Raw genomic sequence first — 23,975 nt, 5'->3', positions numbered from 1 at the left:
GATGTTTGGAGAAACGTATAATTTGATAAAAATATTGGATTAGCCTTCCATTATATGGATAAAGATATGATGAAGAAATTAATTAGTATGGTAATTAGACCAAGATTGGAATATGCTGGAGTGGTTTGGTCCCCTTATAAAAAGAAGCATATAAGGAAGTTGGAGAGATTGCAGAGAATGGCAACAAAAATGGTTCCGGAATTGGCAGAAATGACCTATGAGGAGAGATTAAAAGAAATGAATTTGCCTACCTTGGAACAAAGAAGAGAAAGAGGAGATTTAATACAGGTTTATAAACTGTTGAATGGACTGGATGAAGTGGATAATGAGCAAATGATGTTGAGAGAGGAAAACTTAAATAGAACTACAAGATCGCATAGTAAAAAGATAGCCAAGGGAATATGCTTGAAGGATGTGAAAAAATATAGTTTCCCACAAAGATGTGTGGAGGTGTGGAATGGTTTGAGTGAGGAGGTGGTGTCAGCAAGGAGTGTGCATAGTTTTAAAGGAAAGTTGGATGTGTGTAGATATGGAGACGGGGCCACACGAGTATGATACCCAGGCCCTGTAACATTACAACTAGGTGAATACACACACACACACACACACACACACACACACACACACACACACACACACACACACACACACCACAAGAGGAAGCTAAAATCCATTTTAGAAAAGGTAACAAAAACACAATCAACACCAATAATATAAAATGCTACATCTAAAAAAAAATATGAACAATAAAAAATTCAATGTTTCTGCTTGATGTTGTATGTACATATTACTGGTTATTTTCAGAAGGGAGTTGACAACTTGATATCACTGCATGTACTGATTAGTAATTACTGGATTAAGAGTGTACCTTTAACCTTATATGACTGCAACGCTTTCCTTAAGATCTAATCCTTTATAGTTTATTCTTTTGTATATAAGTATTATATGATTTCAAACACGTACTTGCATTCTTACAGCTGATACTATTATGTGGTCCAGTTTTGTGAGTTTATATTTTAAAGTACCAATCTTCTATTTTCCCTCTTATGGACTGTGTTTTAATAAATATTGGATGAATATGTACATATGTGCAATGTGAATTAAGAATCCACCTATCTATGAAGTTTACAACTAATTTGAGATATACTGTCAGTCATTTTGGTGCAAAAAGATATCACAAGGGAAGATTTTGGTAACTGCACATCTCCGAGAGACATGACCATAGTGTGAGGACAACTTTTCTTTAAAATGTCATCATTGTGAAAAAGTATGGAAGATATGCAATACAAAGCAAGTGCTCTTAGTATCACTGATTTACATTGTAATGATATGGTTCTGACAGCACACAAGATGCAATAGTAAAGCACAAAACAAATTAATGTGTGTTACATATTTGCAACAAGTAGAATCAGTATTCTGCAGGAGTAATGCCAGCCAGGCTGATGTGCCAGGATATAGGAAAATCAAAAGTAGAACAGAGAAGTCACAGGGGAAATGGGAAGATGAGAGGTGAAGCAGTCACAAGTGTGATGGAAACATTATGAAAGAATTTTTCCTTGTAACACTTCATCTTGACCTTTTGTTAGTACAAGACAAGTAGTCACTGAATTATTCTTGTTATTACATTTAAAATTGCAATAATTCTAAATCATAATAAAAATTAGAGAATAATATTTCAGTGGTACACTGAGCATTAGGGTAACAACAATTCTTCCTTGTTACAAAGGCTGATCATTATATAACTGCATAATGTTCAATTATAATATGAACTGCACATTGATAAAATCTCTCACCTGATGCAGTGTGAGAAGTATGACACCAACACATACTCATAATTTGTACTCACTTTTTACAATAAACTCTATAGAGATAAGTCCATCTTTTTATGTCTGCAGGTCATTAGTGTGGTGAGATGAGCAAAATATTAACGTTACTGCGTCTTTCAGCTTCTCCACAACATCATCTGTAAAGAAAAAACACAATTAAAATCAATTAAGATTTTCAGGTTCTTGTATAAACATTATATTACCTTACATATTCACTCTCTCTCTCTCTCTCTCTCTCTCAAACACACACACAGAAACACACCACGTAGTGTAGTGGTTAGCACGCTCGGCTCACAACCGAGAGGGTCTGGGTTTGAGTCCCAGAAAGCGGCGACGCAAATGGGCAAGCCTCTTAATGTGTAGCCCCTGTTCACCTTGCAGCAAATAGTCGTCTATGACCAAAATTGACCAATGTCACCATGAAACTGGCCTTTTAATTAAGAATTCTTGACCAGTTCAGAGTGCAGTACAGATTATATTTGATCTTTTCTCTCTTATCACTAATGTTTACTATTACTAGCTACTACAGATGTAATGACAGTTTCCTGGAAAAAAGCCTGCTATACAATAGTTTCTTGCCACCATATATTTTTTTTCAAGGTCTGGAGTTACTCTTGTTTTTATGTATTATGAGAAACATATTTGATAACACAAATTTAAGAAATGCATTTAACTCACCATTATCCTTTTCCTGTGGTCCACGTGGCAGTGCTTGGCTGAGGTTACCTGCAAGAAAGGAATGAAACTTTGATTATCTGAAATTAAAACCAAAAGCTACACAAAAATAAAGAAAGGTGAAAGCAAGATAGAAGTTTTAATTTAGGTATATAATATACATAAATATCAAATGCTTCATAATTAGTGCAAACCAGATCATAATGTTGTTACAGTATAGTGAATTGCATGAAATGCTGCCTATGGTCTAAACTTGCTATTTTAATGAAACACTGCCTTAAGCACTACAGTCTGAATTTGCTATTTTGATTAATTCTTATTAAGGCAATATCACATTGTTAGAATTTTAAAACTGGTCCTTTTAGACTTACAGAGCTTTCACTTTTCATGATTTTATACATTTTCTTTTAAATGAGATTATCTGACAACATACACTAAACCATCTTTTACATACTCCATCATATTTTTATGAATTTTTTCAAATTATCTGGCTATCAAAATACTATTCTGCATAATTCTATACACACACACACACACACACACACACACACATATGTATATATATATATATATATATATATATATATATATATATATATATATATATATATATATATATATATATATATATATATATATATATATATATATATATATATGTATGTATGTATCTATCTATCTATCTATCTATCTATCTATCTATCTATCTATATATATATATATATATATATATATATATATATATATATATATATATATATATATATATATACAAAGAGAGAGAGAGAGAGAGAGAGAGAGAGAGAGAGAGAGAGAGAGAGAGAGAGAGAGAGAGAGAGAGAGAGAGAGAGAGAGAGAGAGAGAGAGAGAGAGAGAGAGAGAGAGAGAGAGAGAATTTCTCAATTTATGTGAGGGATACGTTCCTGAAGGCATCGCATAATGTGAAAATTGTATAAAGTGAACATGATTACTGAATTAAACTGTATACTGTTTGAGGTTCTACTCTCTCTCTCTCTCTCTCTCTCTCTCTCTCTATATATATATATATATATATATATATATATATATATATATATATATATATATATATATATATATATATATATATATATATATATATATATATATATACACAGTGGTACTTTGACATACAATTGCCCTAACATACAATTTTTTTTATGTATGAATAAATTTTTTATATAATTTACGCCTTGAAATACGACGATATTTTTAAGATACGATTAGCCATCGGTAGGTGGCACAGCAATCGCTCCGCTACCTGCATCCACCCGAACATTCAGCCCGCGTTGTGTATTGTTATTCATCCTTTGTGCACGTATGTGTCTGTGCTCCTCGGCAGTGTGTATTTTTTATTAAGTTTTGTGATCACGGGTCCTAAAAGTAAAAGTTTGGCCAGAAACACACAAAATAGCCTGTATTCACATACAGACAACCCCTGCTTAATGAAGGTTCACACAACGAAATTTCGCTACAATGAAGGTTTCATTTTACTACTATCTGCTCGTTTAACGAACACCAAACTCGCTTTAACGAAGTTTTATCCAGGTAATTTTTTCCAAGTTTGAAAGACCCGCTGTATCACGCAAGCCGACAGGCTTTTGAATACACCAGCACCTCTTGTGGACAACACGCGCACCACTCACTGCCCCTGTTCAAAACAATGACAGCATCAGCAGCAGCTCGTCTTCCCTCGCTCAATTTACCACCAAAACGCCCTGCAATGTCGCCTAGCGTTGCTAAGAAGACCAGGAAGTCTCTTATTCTCTAAGTGAAGCTGGATATTATTCAGACACGAGAGAGGCGAGAAAACTAATAGCATTGCTCACCACCATCTTGACTCCATCTACTGTCTCTACTATTTTCAAGTCAGCAGACTCTATTAAGAAGGCTGGTGAGACTGTATCTTCCTTGCAAGCTAAAAGAACCACCTGAACTCGTGACTACAATGAATAAAATGGAAAGCCTTGTGGAAATGTGGTACATAAGTTTTGTATGTGATACAATGATGCGCCCTTTGTTTACATTCCATAGGTTGCCAGCTAGTGTCTTTCCCGTTTCACTCTCCCTCCCTTCATAAATTTAAGATCATCATCATTATAAAGTTACATACATACATACATTAGTGTCCATTATAATGACTTAAATTAAACTGCATAAATGCTTAACTTCATAATTTTTACTTTCATTAAACCTTTCACTGTACTATGATGCACTCTCGCTTTGTTTACTCTCAATGGAAGTTCAAGTCAGGAGTCAAACTTGTTATAATCGGTTCGCTTGATGACGTTTCGCTTAACAAAGGGTTTTTAGGAACGTAACCCCTTCGTTAAGTGGGGGTTGCCTGTATATATATATATATATATATATATATATATATATATATATATATATATATATATATATATATATATATATATATATATATATATATATATATATATATATATATATATATATATATATATATATATATATATATATATATATATATATATATATATATATATATATATATATATATATATATATATATATATATATATATATATATATATATATATATATATATATATATATATATATATATATATATATATATATATATATATATATATATATATATATATATATATATATATATATATATATATATATATATATATATATATATATATATATATAAAATGTAAAATAAAGTAACAACTTTACAAATAATAATGTCTTACTGAATAGGTGAGAAATCTTGATACTGAAATCCTCAATCAACTTTGAATCTGCATCACAGCTTTTCTCCTGATGGGAAACAGCCATACTGATTTCCCCTGCAGCAGTCAAGAGGGGCGGCAGCAAGTGTTTACGTGCCCATGCCCGGCTATGCCACCTTGCCAACACTACTAGACTGGTGGCTGCTCCCCATCTTAAATCCCTCTTCTTCACTGGATCTAATAATGTGACTAAATTCTTTATAAGGGGAGCTGGATTTCGTGGAGGCTTCTTCATGTTGCAGTGTTGTTCCAGCCATTTGGTGAGGTCTGAACGCACTCCTGGCTCCCCAACCCATGCCCCATAATGGGCCAACCAGACTATCACCAGCTCCAGCCCTGATGTCACTGTGGAAGGATATCATCATTTTAACACTTTAGAGAGCATGGAACAAGAATGACATTCCTACCCGCTATATGTACACATACACACTATACAGGACTGGTTTCAGCATAATTGATCTTCCTACAAAACCACAAAATCATCATGTGATTGAAAAGTCTGTACAACTATCATGAATACTCTAAACCAAATTTTTTATCTATATTTAAGACTAACTAGTAAGATGTTTCGTTGATGTTTGTTAATGAGAGAATAAAATAAGATAAATAAACTAGATAAGATCTTAAAATATAATTAATCTATCATTAATGCTCAAGTGTTTAAAAGTTTACCATGGTTAGAGCTCTTCTGAATTTGCTAAATGAATTCCTTTCTCATCTTGCACAACCACAATGCACAAAACTTTCTATTTGTGTCTACTCTACTAATGCAAGAGTAAATCACCACCTTCACTCTTTCATCCTTCTCAATGATAAATTTGGGAATTTTCTACATGTTTCTCTTCTCCTTGATACAACTTGAACCATTGCAGGAATGAGGCATCAAGACATCTACACAACTAGAATAAGATGGTGCAATTGGATGATTCCTCTGGAGATGATGAAGAGTGAACGGTGAATGTTGGAACATGCCATGTCTTGTATTGTAAGAATTTTCTGGTAGGTAACTGTTACATATTGGATACTAATATATATACCAATAAACTAATCTGCATATTCTAAACCTCTTTATATTATGACATCCTCCTCTTCATCATCGTACACTAACTACTTTTCAAGAGACCATTAACTTCCTTACCACAAGACTTTTGTGGTATGTGCGTACCACACGCAGAAGCAACCTCATGGTACCACGCATTATGGCCATGGTACGTGCATACCACACTAATACACTGATGTCTATCACCAAGCCCTGAGCGTGGATTTTACCTATTCCAAGCCCTACATGGTGGTAACTTCCCAAACAGAAACAGACCCTTAAGGTGTTATTTCTAGCCAACCCTATGTCACAAGACAGCCCCATCATTATCCAATCAATATCAGAGTTCATATTTCATGCAAAAACTAAAGCCAATCATTATTCTTTTGTCTGACAGTACGAATGTCATTCCCATAATCCACTCAAGAAGTTCAAGAACATCAGTTCTCTATTGTTTGCCTTGGAGAGATTTCTATTTTCTTCTAGGTAGGGATAATGGCTTCTGCTTCCATGTATAGCAGTGATGATGATCATCATAATTATGAGATAGATAGTGAGGATATACTGGAAGACTCTCCAGATGAGTATGACTCAGATTATGATCCTGATGGTGAAACTGATAGTGTAGAAACACTTTCGGCAAGTGAGGGGGAAGAGTCTGGTGATGATTCCGTCACAAGGCCACCCAACACCAGTGCATCATGTTTCATTCTCTTAGCTGACCCATTTGCTGATAAGCAACCAAATGTGCTTCTTTCTTTGAAACAGGAATTTACTAATGTGCATCCCGGGATTACTGCACACCATGAAAGTGATCCAATTAAGTGAATATCATTGAATTAGATATAAACATTAGGTAAAACACTGGACATGAGGTGCACGCACGCATCAGCAAGGGCATTGCAATATGGGCATGAGGGGAGGGGGAGGGATGCTTAGCTTACATCAGCTGGTGGCTGCAGTAAGGAAGTGGTTAACATATTCTTATTAAGAGTAATCACTTGAAATTAGTACAAATTATCTACAGTAAAAGTCAAAAACTTCAGAATGCAGCAGAACAGGAGTTCTGAAATATAAAATTTTCCAAAGTTTTAGTGGTGTACTATTCTCAACTATCCTATCTCAAAAGCTTGGACTATCAGGCTGAGACATGAATAATAGTTGCACAAGTTAATAATCCATCTGTTGGCGTCGTATGGGTGTGTAAATGGCAGTGAGTGAAGAGAAACAAGGAAAAAAAAATGATAATCCTACCAGTGTTTTGGTGAAGGAGACCGTGGGGTGAGAAGAAAAAAAAACATTTGCTTTCTTTTTTCTCACTATAGGCACATTTCTACATGCACAGGGATTCAGAGTAGCTGTATTAGTGCATAATTTAACCAAAAATGCAAAATGGATGCATAAATGAATGTGAGGTGAGCAAAATTTGAGGCTGAGAAGTATGTTTGTGGGACAAAAAGAGGTGAGGAGGTAGATATAAAACTATTTTAGACTATCATATCTCAAAACTATCATGGTAATAGGAGCACGAGAGATGTAAGGGCATACAAACTATCTATGGAAACAGAATGGAAGTATGAGAAAACCCACATCACTAAACAAACACCCATGTAATGTTACCATACAATGTTGTTATACCTTTGACTTTTTTTCTTTTTCATTTTTCTATAAAAATTTTTTTTAGTAAAATTCATCAATAATTGATCACCTGAATAACTCTGAGGTCTCAGGCTTTCCAACGTTTTGGATTCTGAACTTTTGGACTTTTACTGCAATCAGCAGTCTCACCTCTGTTTTTAATGTTCTTGCAAAATACTCCTCGAGAAGCGGTGGCTCCTGTCAGTAGGGCCAGGTGAACAGTGTTGGGGTGATGGAATAGCAAGTCCATCAGGAAGGTTCTGGCCCTCCTCCACTTCTGGCCTTTCTTGGCCTGGCCATCAATGGAGGTTGAAGCAATGTACCATGTTGTAAGGCTGGCCAGTGTTTGGGGCTGGAACAAGAAAGAGAAATTAGCTATAAGGCAGATGAACTAATGTAACAAACCTTCAGAAACAGAAACATCAAAAATTTAGTCTAAAAAAATATACCCGCAAAAATTATAAAAAAAATCCTGAAAGTGATTATGTGCATGTATACACAGAGATAGTCAAGTAGTACATGAATTATCTTAAAAATCTTGTGAATTCTGACCGTGATCTTGAAGTCTGGCTTGGATACAATGGCTTGAATGGCTCTGAGTAAAGCATTGTGGAGGCTGCGTGGATAGTGAGGTGTGAGTCGTTGCTCTATTACGAAAACCACCTGAAATAGTTGGTACAGCTTTGGCGGCAAACTCTTAGGTTTCGTATGAGGATCCCGTGGGTCTGCACACATGATGCATTTCAACACTAATCTGTAACATGAAACAGTCAACATTAAATTATGTCATATATTCCAAAAGCAAGTCATTACTCTCAAATTGGAGCAATTTCTCTGTGTGTGTGTGTGTGTGTGTGTGTGTGTGTGTGTGTGTGCTGCAGTCTCTGACGAGACAGCCAGACGTTACCCTACGGAACGAGCTCAGAGCTCATTATTTCCAATCTTCGGACAGGCCTGAGACCAGGCACACACCACACACCGGGACAACAAGGTCACAACTTCTCGATTTACATCCCGTACCTACTCACTGCTAGGTGAACAGGGGCTACACGTGAAAGGAGACACACCCAAATATCTCCACCCGGCCGGGGAATCGAACCCCGGTCCTCTGGCTTGTGTGTGTGTGTGTGTGTGTGTGTGTGTGTGTGTGTGTGTGTGTGTGTGTGTGTGTGTGTGTGTGTGTGTGTGTGTGTACAAAATTGGATATGTAATCATAAGACACTAATAGTTTATGTAATACACTGAACAGATTCTATACACTTTCCTATGTAACTGTCCTTGTGCTCTTATTAATATTTTGCTTCTTTCACAAATCACAAATTATTCTCACCAATTACCACCACAAACACTTTTTATATTCCTCACCTGAGAAAGTAAGGAAGGATTTTGGTGTTGATGGAAGCACAAAGCTGCTGCAGTCCTGCCACCCACCACTTGCTGCCAAGGCGGGTGGCCAGAATCTCCTCCAGGGCCTCCTCCAGCTCTTCAACTAACAGTGCACAATATATCTATTATTAAAAAGTCATGTTTTTAACTCCTAAAAGAATCTTGTAAATTAATGGATTTCAAACACACATTTTCCCACAATTCACTATCTACATGCCCATTTAAAAATACTTTATAACACACTACACGACTATTTAACATCATTGAGTTACTTCTCCCTCAACAATTATTCTAGATTTTTAGTACCAAGTGAAGACAAGATTATGAAAGATTCTTGAATATTTCTTAAAATATGATAATCAATAACCTCTTTCCAACTTCAGCATCCCTGTAGTGCAGTCTGGCAGTCCCTAATTTCAGCACACAAGTACCACACATGTACCACAAAGCTTTGTAACACAAACTTTCTACAAAAGTGTGGAGGGTTTGTACAAATTCATTACTTTTCTTAACCATGCTAAAATGCATTAATGCAGTTGAAAATTAGGTTAAATTTATTAATATATATATATATATATATATATATATATATATATATATATATATATATATATATATATATATATATATATATATATATATATATATATTACCTCTTTAGTACTAGTCACCCCATGCTAGAAATACTGATACCTTACCACCATGTATTTAACATTTCCCAGCATCCCCTGGAACCAATTTCAGCACCTCTATGGATGCTAGTACCCCAGGTTAGGAAATACTGGCAAATACAGTTTCTTTTTTTTATCTTATTAAAAGAAAACTTACTTGCTAGAGTCTTCTGTTGCTGGCCACTTGTGACTTCCTCCAGCCTAATTTCTGGCAACCATGGCATCTGCTGAAGATTACACTTCAGTACAGGAGAGGCATCTGAACACTGTAGATTCTGGCTATGACTTGGCAGAGGCTGCAGAGGTGCCACCTGTGATGTTCCATCTGTGGTGTGTTTATAACCTACTGGGTGGGACTTGTTGGATGTGGAATTTGGCTGAATTTGTTCAGTCGAGGAGAAAGCATGACTAGAAATAGGCAGAGCTGAGTGAGGTGCCTCCCTTGAATGGTGAGGTGTACAGTGGGAAGGATTGGTGCCTGACATAGGCTTTGGTTTCTCAATAGCTGGTGCAGATTGTAATGTGCCATATATATTTGGAAGAAATACAGGAAACTGACCCTGGTAGTCTATCCCCCTTACAGGTTGATTAAGACTAGCAGTTCCTGCAGCCTCTGAAGTGTTAGTTCCATGAGGATATGTGGAGTGATTGTTCTGGGTTAAGCCAGCTAAGCTCCTCTCAACCTTCTGATTTAAACTTGAGAACAACTTTTCAATATACTCAGGTCCAGCAGGAATTGAGGTCCGCATAGTGGTTGGCATGGGAGATGGTGCAGGTTTTTTCCTAAATTTAGGCTGGTCAATGAGGGCTACAGGTCCCAGATGTGACGACCGCATCACCTGACCTTCTTGAGATCTATTTGTAGCAGCTACTTGTGTCTCTGGGATGCTCTCACTAAACTGTGGTACACTGTCTTTACTAGAACCAATGGAGTTGCTTGTGTTTTCCTCTATCACCATCCCATCTTCACTATCACTGTCACTTCTGGATAGTATCAAGCCATTATAAATGTCTGGATCATGGCTTTCTGACATCACCTGAGTCTCACTTTCATCTCCAGACATCATTAAAGCATCACCATCATGGGATTGCATACTAGTATCACTATTGATTTGCGATAGCACCAAACTATCTTTATTATCATCCACTCTGTCAGTTTCATCCAAATTATCACTCATGTCACAGGAATCACTCAACTTGTGATATTTCTGTTGCCGAGAACTTGGATCCCATGACAAACTGTTTCTCTTCCATTTCCTGAAGGGATGCGAGGGATTTTCTAGCAATATGGTATGCTTACTTTCCTTGCTGAGAGAAGAGGTTATCATGGACTTCTCTCTCATGGGGTCTTCCTCTGATTTAATAGAGTTTCTTGATTGGTCTTGCTTAATACAGTCTAGGCTCTTTTCTCTTTTCCTGGTGCTCTGCAATGATGTTGACACCTCTGGGATTGATGCAGATGTCTGATGTATCTTGAGGATTGATGGTTTTATCTTTTGTTGTTGTTTTGATGAAAATGAAGAAAGTTTCCTGCAATCACTTGATATCCCCTGATGTTCTCTTTCTTTTGCTGCTGGAGTGTATTTCCTCTGTTGTGCAATAAGAGTTTTTGATGCTTTTCCTTTAAGTGTCAGGGAAGAGATGGATGGTGTGGATTTGGAATGAGGCTCAGGTAACTCCTCATCCACTGGTATCTGTTTCTTATTCTGGGTCACTCTGCAGGCATTGTGAGGATTTGGAGTGAGGTGAGAAGTCCTTTTTTGTTTTGCTGGGGAATTGTGGTTATCATTATTAGAATCACTTATTTGACCATCCATCCTTGTCTTTCTCTGTCTCCTTAGATGAACACCAGGAATCCTGTCATCCTGAGAATCCTCATCCTCACTCCCTATCACCATGCGTTGACACTTGCTACTGACACGGCGATGAGTCACACTTGAATCAGAGGTTGTCAAGTCAGTTTCTGGATCCGAGGAATGATCTCTTCTTCGATTAGTGAGCTTCTCTTCTAAACAGGCAGGCAGTGAAGAATAACTAGAAGAAAGCCTCCTGGATCTTCTGAATTGTGGCTGTTTAACAGATTTCCATTTTCCACCAGCTTTTCTAACAATTAGTGAAGCTGACCTAAAGTTCTTTCCTTTATTGCAGAGAGACATTGGTGGCTGTTGCTGCTGCTTATCTTCCTTGCCCTTCCTGCTCTTCTTTACCTGTTCTTTTCTCTTCTCTTCTGAGCTGCCACTACTGTCACTGTCTGTGCCAAATAAATCAGCTTTGGAGATTCTGGACTTTGCAAGTGTACTGAGATTTCCAGTCTTTGCACTTTTCGTACTGCCACAGGTTTGTTGAGGTGCTCTGTCTCCACTCTTCACCTCTCTTGGAAAAGTACACACAGTCTCCCTTGCACAGTTGCTGCTACTGCTGCTTATGCTGCTACTCCTGTCTCTGCTTCTATTGCTATTCCTGCTGTTGCTCCTACTTTTGTTTCTAATGCTACTTCTGCTGCTGCTGTTGTCACTGGTTTTGCTTCTGTCTTTATTTTTACTGCTGCTGCTGCTGTCTCGGTTTTTATTGCTGCTGTTGTTATTCCTCTTCCTGTTTCTACTGCTGCTGCTACTGTTACTCCTGTCTCTAATTCTGCTGCTGCTCCTGCTTCTGTTTCTACTACAGCTCCTGCTATCGATGCAGCTGCTGCCATAGCTCCTGTCTCTACTTCTAATGCTGCTTCTGCTTCTGCTTCTGCTGCTGCTGCTTTCATATCTCCTGTGTCTGTTTCTAATGCTAGTTCTACTGCTGCTGCTTCCATATCTCTTGTCTCTGTTTCTAATGTTGCTTCTGCTTCTGCTTCTGCTGCTGCTGCTGCTGCTGCTTTCATATATCCTGTGTCTGTTTCTAATGCTAGTTCTACTGCTGCTGCTTCCGTATCTCTTGTCTCTGTTTCTAATATTGCTTCTGCTTCTGCTTCTGCTACTGTTACTGCTACTCTTGTCTCTGCTTCTTCTACTGCTCTTGTCTCTGTTTCTGCTGCTGCTCTTGTCTCTGTTTCTGCTGCTGTTTCTACTGCTGCTGTTGTCTCTGTTTTTGCTGCTGCTCTTGTCTCTGTTTCTGCTGCTGTTTCTACTGCTGCTCTTGTCTCTGTTTCTGCTGCTGCTGCTACTGCTACCATCTCTTATCTTGCTGATCCTCTTATTCCTCCTTGCCACAGTTTTTCTCCCTCTACATGTTTGCTCATCCCATAACTGTCTCCTTATCTTTTCCTTGATATTTTGCTCTCTTGGCAGTGTCTTTCTTGTTCTTGTAGAAACTTCTTCTGTTATGGAGTCTCTTGCTCCATTATTCTGCACCTGTGAGGTTTCCCGAGGTGGATCTCTTACTAACCATCCATTTGTTGTACTCCTGTTTGTCTGCTCCTGTGCACTTCCCTGGTTCACACGGCACTCTATGGCAAACACTGAGTGGTGCAAAGAGCCAAGAGGATCAGGAACAACTTTGGTAAGTCTACTCATTCTGTGAAATTTTATGTATTTTCTCCATTGTCTCCTCTTTGGGCCCCAGCTGAAGACAATTTTCTCTTGGTTTTTGCTATGTGAAGCTCCAATGTCACTCTCTCTTTCACTGGTACTATTCTTTATATCAGACAGACTTACACCGGAGACTCTCTTTTGCTTTTCCTGTTGCTTGATTTCTGTCTCCCTGTTCTTTCTCTTCCCTTCTTCTGACTTTGATTCACATTGCTTTTCCTCTGTGTTATTGCATGACTTATTTTGTTCCTGTCCTTCTCTCTTCTGTTCATACATTTTCCCTTTATCTTTCTGAGATTTTCTATTCATTTCTTCCAGATTCATGATCTTCCTTTCTCCTTTTCCTTTAACCATTCTTTTCTCTATTTCTCTCATCCTCCTTTCCTTTTTCTCTTTCATCTTCCTTTCCTCTTCCTCTTTCATCTTTCTTTCTCTCTCCTCTTTAACCTTTCTTTCCTCCTCTTTAATCTTTCTTTCTTCCTCTTTCATCTTCCTTTCCTCTTCCTCTTTTATCTTTCTTTCCTCTTCCTCTTCAATCTTCCTTTCTCTCTCCTCTTTTATCTTCCTTTCCTCCTCTTTTCTTTTTCTTTCTTCCTCTTCTTTCATCTCCCTTTCCTCTTCCTCTTTCACCTTCCTTTCCTCCTCTTTTCTCTTTCTTTCTTCCTCTTCTTTCATCTTCTTTTCCTCTTTCTCTATCATCTTTCTTTCCTCTTCCTCTTTTTCTTTCTTTCCTCCTCTTTTCTTTTTCTTTCTTCCTCTTCTTTCATCTTCCTTTCCTCTTCCTCTTTCACCTTTCTTTCTTTCTCCTCTTTAATCTTCCTTTCCTCCTCTTTCTCTTTCTTTCTTCCTCTTCCTTCATCTTCCTTTCCTCTTCCTCTTTCACCTTCCTTTCCTCCTCTTTTCTCTTTCTTTCTTCCTCTTCTTTTATCTTCTTTTCCTCTTCCTCTTTCATCTTTCTTTCTCTCTCCTCTTCAATCTTCCTTTCCTCCTCTTTCATATTTCTTTCTTCTTCTTTCATCTTCCTTTCCTTTTCCTCTTTCATCTTTCTTTCTCTCTCCTCTTTAATCTTTCTTTCCTCTTCTATTATCTTTCTTTCTTCTTCTTTATCTTCCTTTTCTCCTCTTTTCTCTTTCTTTCTTCCTCTTCTTTCATCTTCATTTCCTCTTCCTCTTTTGCCTTCCTTTCCTCCTCTTTTCTCTTTCTTTCTTCTTCTTTCATTTTCCTTTCCTCTTCCTCTCTCCCTTTCTTTCTCTTTCCTCTTTAATCTTCCTTTCCTCCTCTTTTCTCTTTCTTTCTTCCTCTTCTTTCATCCTCCTTTCTTCTTCTTCTTTTATTTTCCTTTCTTCCTCTTTTCTCTTTCTTTCTTCCTCTTCTTTCATCTTCCTTTCCTCTTCCTCTTTCACCTTTCTTTCTTTCTCCTCTTTAATCTTTCTTTCCTCCTCTTCCTTTCTCAGTGTTTCATCTTCTTCTTGAACTCTTTTCTCTTGTTCCTTTTTCTTTTTTCTTCCAATTCCTTCCTTTTCAGGCTTGATTATCTTTCCTCTCTGTTCCCCATTCTTTTCTTTTAGTTTTTCTTCTTTATTTTCTACTCCTTGTTCTTCTTGGTATTCTTCTTCCTCATTCCTTTTTTCAATTTCCGGTTTCCTTCTCTTTCTCTCTGGCATTAATTTCTTCTCTTCCCCTTCTTGTTCAATTTCTTCCTTTTCGTCTTTTTCTTGATTTGTCTTCTTTTCTTGCTTCCTCCTCTTCTCCTCCATTTCTTGGTTTATTCGTCCCTCTTTCTGCTTTCTTTTCTTCCCTTGATCTTCTATGTTAGTTTCTTGTTCCTGATCACTCTCCCTTTCTTTTTCCTTCTGTCTTTTTTGTTTATCATCCAATATCCTTCCTCGACTGTGTTTTGTTTCCAGCATTTCCTCAACCTTCCCTCTGCTTCTCTTCCCTCCTACCAAGTGAGACTCTTCAGTTTTGGATTTCTGTTGTCTCTGATTGTATTGCCTTGATTTCTGTTCATTCTCTTTTTGTACATCTCCATCCAGACAACGATCATTTCCCTTTTGTCTCCTTAATCTTCTCGTCCAAGGACCTCTTTCCATTTCTTCATCTGTGTTTCCTTTTTCTTTTTCTCTTTGTTCTTCTTCTTCCTCTTCTTCTTGACTATTTTCCTTCTCCAACTTGTCTAAAATCCTTAAACTCCTTCTCGGTCTATGAGGTGGATTTCTTCTCTTACTTTTTGGGGTTTTCTTTTCCTCCTCTCCTGTGGTTTGTTCTTCATCAGATACTGTGGTTCCTATTTCCTTGATTTCTGTGGTAATAACATCTTCAAATCCGATGGTTCCTTCTGTATCACTTTCTTTAGTCTCATCACTGGCCTCTGCTACTTTTTCCAGCTCAACTGCCAGGCTACTTTTTTCAGCTACTCCTGTACATATTTGTTCCACAGTTTCTATAGTTCTTTCTCTCTCAGCTTCTTTTATTTTTTCTTCTTCCTCTTCAGTGGCTCTATTTTTACCATTCTTATAATTTCTTTCATCTTCAGCTCTTGTGGTTCTTTCCTGCTTAGTTTCCAATGTTCTTTTGTTCTTAATTTCAGTGTCATTTCCTGTATCACCTCTAATTCTTTCTTCCTGGTGTTTTTCAACTTTAGTGTTTCTCATGTCATTAACAAATATATTTGTTTCTTTTTCATCCTCAGAAATGCTTGTCTCTTTCCCAATGGTTCTTTCTTGCTCTGATGGTGTAGTTCTCTCTTTTTTCACTGTGGTTCTGTCTTCCTCTTCTTCTATGTTTTCTTCTGCAGTTTCTGTGAATCCTCCCATAACCTCTTTGCCTCTTGTTTCAGAAGTTTTTGTGGTTTGTTCCTCTCTTTCAGTTAGTATTCTACCTATATCTTCAGTTTTTTCTTTCACAATTGTTGTTTCATCTTCATCTGATCTTATAGTTATTTTTTCTATTCCTTCAGTACTGCTACTTTCTAAAGTTGCACCATTGTTCTCCTCCTCTATTTCAGTAAATCTTTGTTCTTTCCCATTATTGTTTACTTTTTGAGCTGCAATAATTCTAGCATCATTCACTGCAGCTTCTATAAGCTTATTCTCAGTTATTTTGATATTTGGGGATGCTTGACCTTCCTGACACAGCTCTGTGTGGATAGCTCTTTCACACATGCTTAAAACATTATTCTCTCCTGCCATACCAACTGACTGGTGGTCTGAATTCTTTGTTTCTCTGCCACTTATGATGGTGGTATCATCCACTGCTCCAAACAAATGCCTCATCTCTTTGAGTAACACCTTGTTTTGCTTTGGAACACCACCTTGGTGACTACACATACTGTTGCCATCCTCATCCACCGACTGTGGGAATTGTGACTGGCAGTGTGTGTACTGCTCTTTTGAGATCTCTCCTGACACTGAAGCAAGGGCTGGAGGAGCTGGCAGTGGATTACATTCCTCCATATCAAAAGAAAAACTCTGAGATGACTGAAAGTGTGGTAACAGCACTTGTGTTTGACTATATCTTTCTTCTTTCTCATCTTCCCTTTCTTGATCAATAGTATCTGTAGAAATGTCAAGATCTTCTAAGAGACTATTGCCTTTATGTGATTCAGCAACAGTAAACTCTTCAGAAATCTGTGTGGTGAGGATTCGGGGAACAATACACAATCCTGCATTATCTCTATTATCTCCATTCTGCTCAAGCATTTCTTTTTCTCCATCCTTCTCCTCTTCTTCTGAATCACTTAGTGAGCCCAGGAAATCCTGCTTCATGTCTGGAACAGGTAAGTCTGTCTCTGGTAATGGACTCGTCCCTTCAGAAAGAGAAATGTCCATATCTTCCAGTTTTTCATGTGGTCTCATTTTTTCCAGGATGGATCTTAACTCTTCATCAAGGTGGTAGGAAGTTACAAGAGAAGTTTCCTCACTTCTAGCAGCATGTGAGTCGTTATGAGCTTTTTCCATGTTGGTGTTCATAGTTGTAGTTAAACTGGGTAATTCTTCAGTACCCTTCAAGTCCACATCAACTGAGTGACCAGAAGTACTGGTTTGAGGTCTCAGTGATGGTTCTTCATCACTATCTTCTGAGTTAGTGTCCAGAATGGATAATGATTTCTTTAAATCTTGTGCTTTCTTCTTGATTCCTGCACCCACTGTGTGGGATATTGTCTCTTTTACACCATTCTTAAGTGAAGGCAAGAGATCACTGTCACTGTCCATGCTAGTGTCCATAAGGGATGCTGATATGACTGGTTCTTGTGTTTTTCTTTTTGGTGATTTTACTGTGTGTTCTATTTTCTTTTGGATTTGAGTGTTCTCTTTGCAGGGAGCAGCCACTTCTGCACTATTTTGGAATGAAGGCAGATCACTGTCACTGTCTTCCATACTAGTGTCCAAAATGGATGTTATTTTGGTCAGCTGTTGTGTTTTTCTTATGAATGATGATTTTAGCTGCTCTTGCATCTTCTTCCTAATTCTTGTGAGGGATGCAGTCCCTTCTGCACTATCCCGGGGTCTAGACAATACATCACTGTCACTGTCTTCCAGGCTGGTGTCAAGAAGAGATGCTGATTTGACTGACTCTTGGGCATTTCTTATAGGTGATTTCATTGGCTCTTGCACTTTCTTTTGGGTTCCAGTGTTCTTTGTACTATTCTGGGTTAGAGACAATACATCGCTGTCACTGTCTTCTAAGCTAGTGTCCAGAAGGGATAATGATTTGACTGACTCTTGTGTTTTCTTTATAGCTGTTGATTCAATAGGTGTTTTTATGGGTGACAGTATCATCAGGTCTTGTGTCTTCTTTGTGGCTGATGATCTGATTGGCTGCTGAATTTTCTTTATGGAAGTTGATAGAATTGGTTGCTGAGTTTCCTTTCTGATTTCTGTGTTCAACATGTGAGGAGCTGGATCCTCTACATTGTTGTTGAGTGAAGACAAAGTATTACAGTCAATATTTTCGATGCTGCTGTCAAAAATTGATACTGATGTTACCTCTTCTTCACCCCTGGAAGAGGAAAAACTGTTTTCAGGCTCATGTTTATCCACTAGTGAAGAGTCTTTTTTAAACCTAGAGACACTGTGTTGTCCCATATAATCTTCCTGGTTTTCTCTCTCCTCAAGTTTTGTCTTAATTTTCTTTACTTGCTTTCTTTTCATCTTTTCATCTTCCTCCATTTCTCCTTCAGATATTTTTTCTTCATTGTCATCCTGAATTAGCTTTTCCAGCTGCTTGGCTCCACTTTCTATACCACAGGCATCACTCTCTTCCCTATCCTGGTCAGGAAAATCATTAATCCAGTCTTCCATTGGATGATGAAAGGGAACTTTACTGCAATAAGATGAGTACTGTCGATCAAGGTTTTCTAAAATCTGTTTCATTATCCTTTGTAATTTGCTCCACTCCTCCTTTGGTGGCACCCACACTGGAAAATTGTCATATACAAACAAAATTAAAAAGGATGATAACGAGGACAGGAATGAATGTGAAAATGGTAATAATTAAGTGACTGGTAACAGTGAAAGATTATTTCTAAGGTATCTGTGATGATGGTATACGGTAAATGAACACTGATGAAAATTTTGGATGATAATAACGTTTATCATTCTAACAGAGGAGAACGTAAGGCAGATATAGATAATGATGAAATTTTACATGTGTAAGTTTGAATGCATAATAACAGTTGCCATTCAGTAAAGCAGCCTCAGCATGAAGTATGAAAATTGTATAAAACAGTAAACCAACCTTGTTTGAGACATCTGCCATACTTGAGAGCCAGGGAGAGGCCCCAGTATGCTTTTTTGAGGGCAAGGACTTCTCGCTCTCGTGCAAGAGATGTGGCATCCCTCAGCTCCCATTCTGTACCTAAAGAAACAACTTGCATCAATCTAATATAACAGCACAACTTTATACAGTCACTAAAACTGAATGTCCTGGTGAAAAGTAAGGTACATGCAACATAAGGTTAGGGAGCACAGAGATAAAAGAAAAGTTAATGAAGAGGGAGGGTTTGAACAAAGAAAAAGATAATTTTTGAACTTATTTCCCATGATATCCAGGTGGAGAGAGAGAGAGAGAGAGAGAGAGAGAGAGAGAGAGAGAGAGAGAGAGAGAGAGAGAGAGAGAGAGAGAGAGAGAGAGAGAGAGAGAGAGAGAGAGAGAGAAACTTTTCACAGCCACTCTTGGACAGTATCATCTAAAAAAAAAAAAAAAAAAAAAAAAAAACTCAAGAGGCGACATGGCTGCACTACTTATCTGTGTTATCTATTGGCCTTATCACACACTTCCTTGAGCAGGAGACACCAGCAGTTATCTGAACCTTTGTTTTCAGACTATACATTCAGAGATAACTAGAGGGAATGATAGATTACTCAGAAGTATACATTTGTGAGAACATTTATCCTGAAGATCTATTGAAGATATTTCAACTTTAAAACCATATCTCTAGCTATCTATGATGAATTCTTGAGAGCAAGTGAAACTCTTCATTTGTTTTCAGTGAAAGTGGAAAGTTAACAATGACTCCATGACCAAACAGTTATTCCATAATAACAACAGAACATTTAGATGAGACCACAGGAAGTGTCAAAAATTGTTTATAAAATTCTGAAAAGTCATTTTAAACATGTACAATACATGAAGCACTATGGTTATTGACAGTGAGTGACTGAAACATCTCCAAAGGTCTCCCGAGGCCCCGTCTCATCACCTCACCAGCAGCGCATCTCCACTCAATGGTAAAAGAAACCTTCACACATACAGAGAGAATTCTCCACCATTAAGATCTTTAATGAACTTCCATGTCGTTATTTGTGGAGTGAGTAGATCCATTCCTGTGGTTGAAGTGTTTACATCATATTTCTAAACAACCACTAAAGAAGTATTTTATACTACGAAGCATCATCTGAATGTGCTGACAGTGTACTTGTGTGTGCTTGTGTGCTAACTCATTACTGCTTAATATTTACAAAAACAAAGCAGTGTAACTCAGTACACACTTGAAATCACACAAAACCACACTTCACAATGCTAAAACATCACCACCATGTCATACTGCTACTTCTGTCTCTCCTGGGGTGTGTGATGGCCAGACGCTGGGTGGTGGTTCATCTGGCAGATGGTGGTACAAGTCGACCCCTTCTGGTTGATCCACTGAATCATGAACATCCACACCAAGTCATGCCAGAAGCTTCAGCCTTAAATGCACCACCACCAGGCATCCAAAAAGAGGATGTAGGGTCAGCAGGGAATCACCAGGAATCTCATGAAGGAAGGAAACACAATGACAATAAGGTGGATGATGATAATCATGATGGGAGGAAAGAAATTGGAATGAGTCAAGATTTACCTGATGAGATACTGAATGACGCCATCCAGCCAAACCTTACATCAACAACAAGTATATCAACAACAACAAGTCAACAACAACAACAAGTACAACAACAACAAGTACATCAACAACTACATCGACATCAAGCACCACATCAACATCAACAATAGTTGCCTTAACAACTGATAATCAACCTGAGACCACCCAAACTACAAGCAGCACCCAACAACCACTCCAGCCATGCCACCTGTCCTGCCTGGAGGCCCTCAATTCCACCCACCTCACGTCCAGTGACACCTTGACCCTGAGTGAAGGCTCCTCCCTTACCTTGGAGTGTCACATGCCTCTGGTCCCTGAACTCATCTTAGAAGACATGCTGTGGCTCTTTCATCCTAGGGGCACCCCTGAGGGGCAATGTTCCCTCACCCCACACAAATATCTCCACTCCTGTGCAGGCTTTCCATCAATTTCAGAAACTGATGACAGAAATGAAACTTTTCTGAGGCAGACACTTGCTTTCTCTGACATGAAAACCAACCACACAGGAGACTACATATGTCAGGTAAGACTAGACACATGGAGAAAGATAAAAATTAACACTAATGAAGACAATCATCATAATTTTCACTTTGAAGATTTGGTTCTATTCTTACATGGATTAACTGAAAATATTTAGTGTAGAAGAGGGGGACAGTTGAGCATCACTGAAGAAGAGGGGATAGTTGTCTGGAAGGTTGTGTCAAGTTGCTAGATGGAGGAGATTTTGAAGCATTGAAGAATACTAAGTTTGGTCTGAGAGATCAGAAGTCAGGCATTCTGTGGCTTCCCTGCATAATCTGTTTACTTCCTAAAGTGTTAGTCATCATGAAAAGATGTGGAAAAGTACAGAGTGGTATAATTAGAGTAGGAGTTGATAGGGCAGGAAGTTTGGTTTAGATCATTGATGTGTAATAGGAAGAGAGCCGGTGACAAGACAGAACCTGAGGAACACCACTGAAAATAGATTAAGGAGAAGAATGATGATTATCTACCACAGCAGCAATAGAATGGTTAGAACTTGAAATGAAGTTGCAGAAAGGATGGAAGCTGTAGGATGGTAGTTTCAAGATCAAAGCTTTGTGCCGGAATCTATCAAAATTACAGATATGTCTAAGGCAATAGCAAAAGTTCCACTCTAAAAAGAGTCTAATATCTAAAAAAAACGATGACCAAGACTCAGTAAGGAAAGCCAGATCACCAGTAGAATGGCCTTGATGGAAACCGTACTGGCAATCTGATATTAGACTGTGAAGTGATAAATGTATAGGAATCTTCCTGTTAAAGACAGATTAAAAACTTTAGATAGGTAGAAGATTTAAGCAATAGAATGGTAGTGATTAGAAGTCAACATTTTTAGGAACAGAATGAACATAAAAAAACTTCCAGGAAGAAGGAAAAGTAGATGTTGATAGACAGGTAAAAGAATCTGACTAGGCAAGGTGCAAGTAAGGAGGTAGTTTCTGAAAACAATAGAAGGGACATCATCAGGTCCATAAGCCTTCCAAGGGTTTAGGCCAGTGAGGGTATGGAAAACATCATTTGGAAAGATTTTAATAGGTAGCATAAAGTAGTCACAGAGGAAGGAGAAAGAGGAACATGCCCTGAATCATCCAAGATAGAGTTCTAAATAAAAGTTTGAGAGAAGGATTCAACTTTAAAAACATAAAATGGCAATGGTCCAAATCAAGATAGAAATAAAAAAAAAAAAAAAAAAAAAGTTATTTGAGATGTTTTTGGTCGAAAGGCATAACTAAAAATCTCTCCCACTACCCAATGAGGATGGTACTGATCCATTAAGGTCTCCAGAAACAAGGGTGGAGACTAACCAGTCTTGTTTCCCAGAACAAAGCCCATAGGCACAAGAGGTCCAAGATGTAAAAGATGAATGTTTAACTCCCAGAACTTCTTCCACTCACTCCCAACTCTTATAATGAAATTAGCACATGCTGCACTTCTTGCTTCACTAATATTCCCTGGTAATAAAATGTCAATGCACTGTAGAACTTATTTCTAGTGACAGAATCTTGGTTTTGTTGTATTTCACCATTCAATTACAAATACAACCAATTTAGACCAGACATAAAGGCACTGTACCACTGTAAACTTTGTGACATTAAAATGCACAAGCCAGAATAATTATCTACATCCTCTTGCAAACTGCACCCAGTGGTTAAGGTGGTGAGCATGGGATCAGGCAGACATCCACGCGTAGGTTCAAATCCCACCATGTACAGCCTTAAACACTTTGTCATTTGTCGAGTGGTTTAAAGTTACCTACATGTCACCATGATACCCAGGTTCTAGGTGGTTACACCCAAGATGAGCTTTGGGAGTGATATGGGCCCTAATATGGGTACCACTATAAATAAAATTGCCTGCGCCACTAATGGGCAGAAGCTGAACAGCGCTTCCCATACATTCTTCAAGTGTGCCTACAAGCGGTACAGGCCTAAAAAAAAATAAATAAATAAATTTTAAAAAATAAAATTAAAAAAAACCACTCCTGAACAATGGAAATATCTATCATCTTCATTTTGCTTGCCCCCACTCTTAAGTCTCTGGATTTCAAGCAGCAACCATTTCTCCATAGCCGCTAACCTCTTGCAAGTCCACATCTACATTATCAGTACACCATCATGAAACACTATGCTTAACTGGTCCCTCTGTCCAACCAAAAACCTTGTTGGCAGGTTCATGTAATCCTTTTCTCAAAACTCTTCACTGTTCCTCTATAATGTTATCGATGTGCAGAAGGAAGGAAGCTAGTAATACTGCTATGTTCACAGGTACAGGTTACCTGCTGCCCTGGACAACAGCAACATCTCATGAGCCAGCAGCACAAGGCAAAGGTGAGCGTGAAGGTGTGGTGGACCGACTATACCACTGAGCTGGCAGTGACTGGTGTAGTTGCAGCAGTGCTACTGTTGGGTCTGTTGGGTGTGAGTGCATATGGATGGAGACGAGGAAATAACAACTACTACCCCGCACTAGAGGTGGAGGCTCCAGCCATCCATCACCTGCCCTTCATAGATGATCAAGATGCAGACAGCTTCAACAGCAGCATCTCAAATGA

At 38.1% G+C, this 23,975-nt stretch overlaps 1 protein-coding gene across 1 annotated transcript; it reads right to left on the bottom strand.

Moving 5' to 3' along the window:
* Positions 1-594: 594 nt before the first annotated feature.
* On the bottom strand, positions 595-14,163 carry LOC123511698 (trichohyalin-like). Its single transcript, XM_045267767.1, has 7 exons — positions 10,179-14,163; positions 9,330-9,453; positions 8,517-8,718; positions 8,115-8,316; positions 5,249-5,632; positions 2,505-2,552; positions 595-1,963 (listed from the first exon to the last, which is right to left on the bottom strand). Exons 1-7 carry the CDS (start codon positions 14,143-14,145, stop codon positions 1,884-1,886), a joined length of 5,007 nt encoding a protein of 1,668 aa, XP_045123702.1. The 5' UTR covers positions 14,146-14,163; the 3' UTR covers positions 595-1,883.
* Between the last annotated feature and the right edge of the window lie 9,812 nt (positions 14,164-23,975).

The sequence above is a fragment of the Portunus trituberculatus genome, chromosome 31, assembly GCF_017591435.1.
Source record: "Portunus trituberculatus isolate SZX2019 chromosome 31, ASM1759143v1, whole genome shotgun sequence".
In the NCBI taxonomy this organism is placed as follows: Eukaryota; Metazoa; Arthropoda; class Malacostraca; order Decapoda; family Portunidae; genus Portunus; species Portunus trituberculatus.
This window is presented reverse-complemented; position numbering and strand designations above follow the sequence as displayed.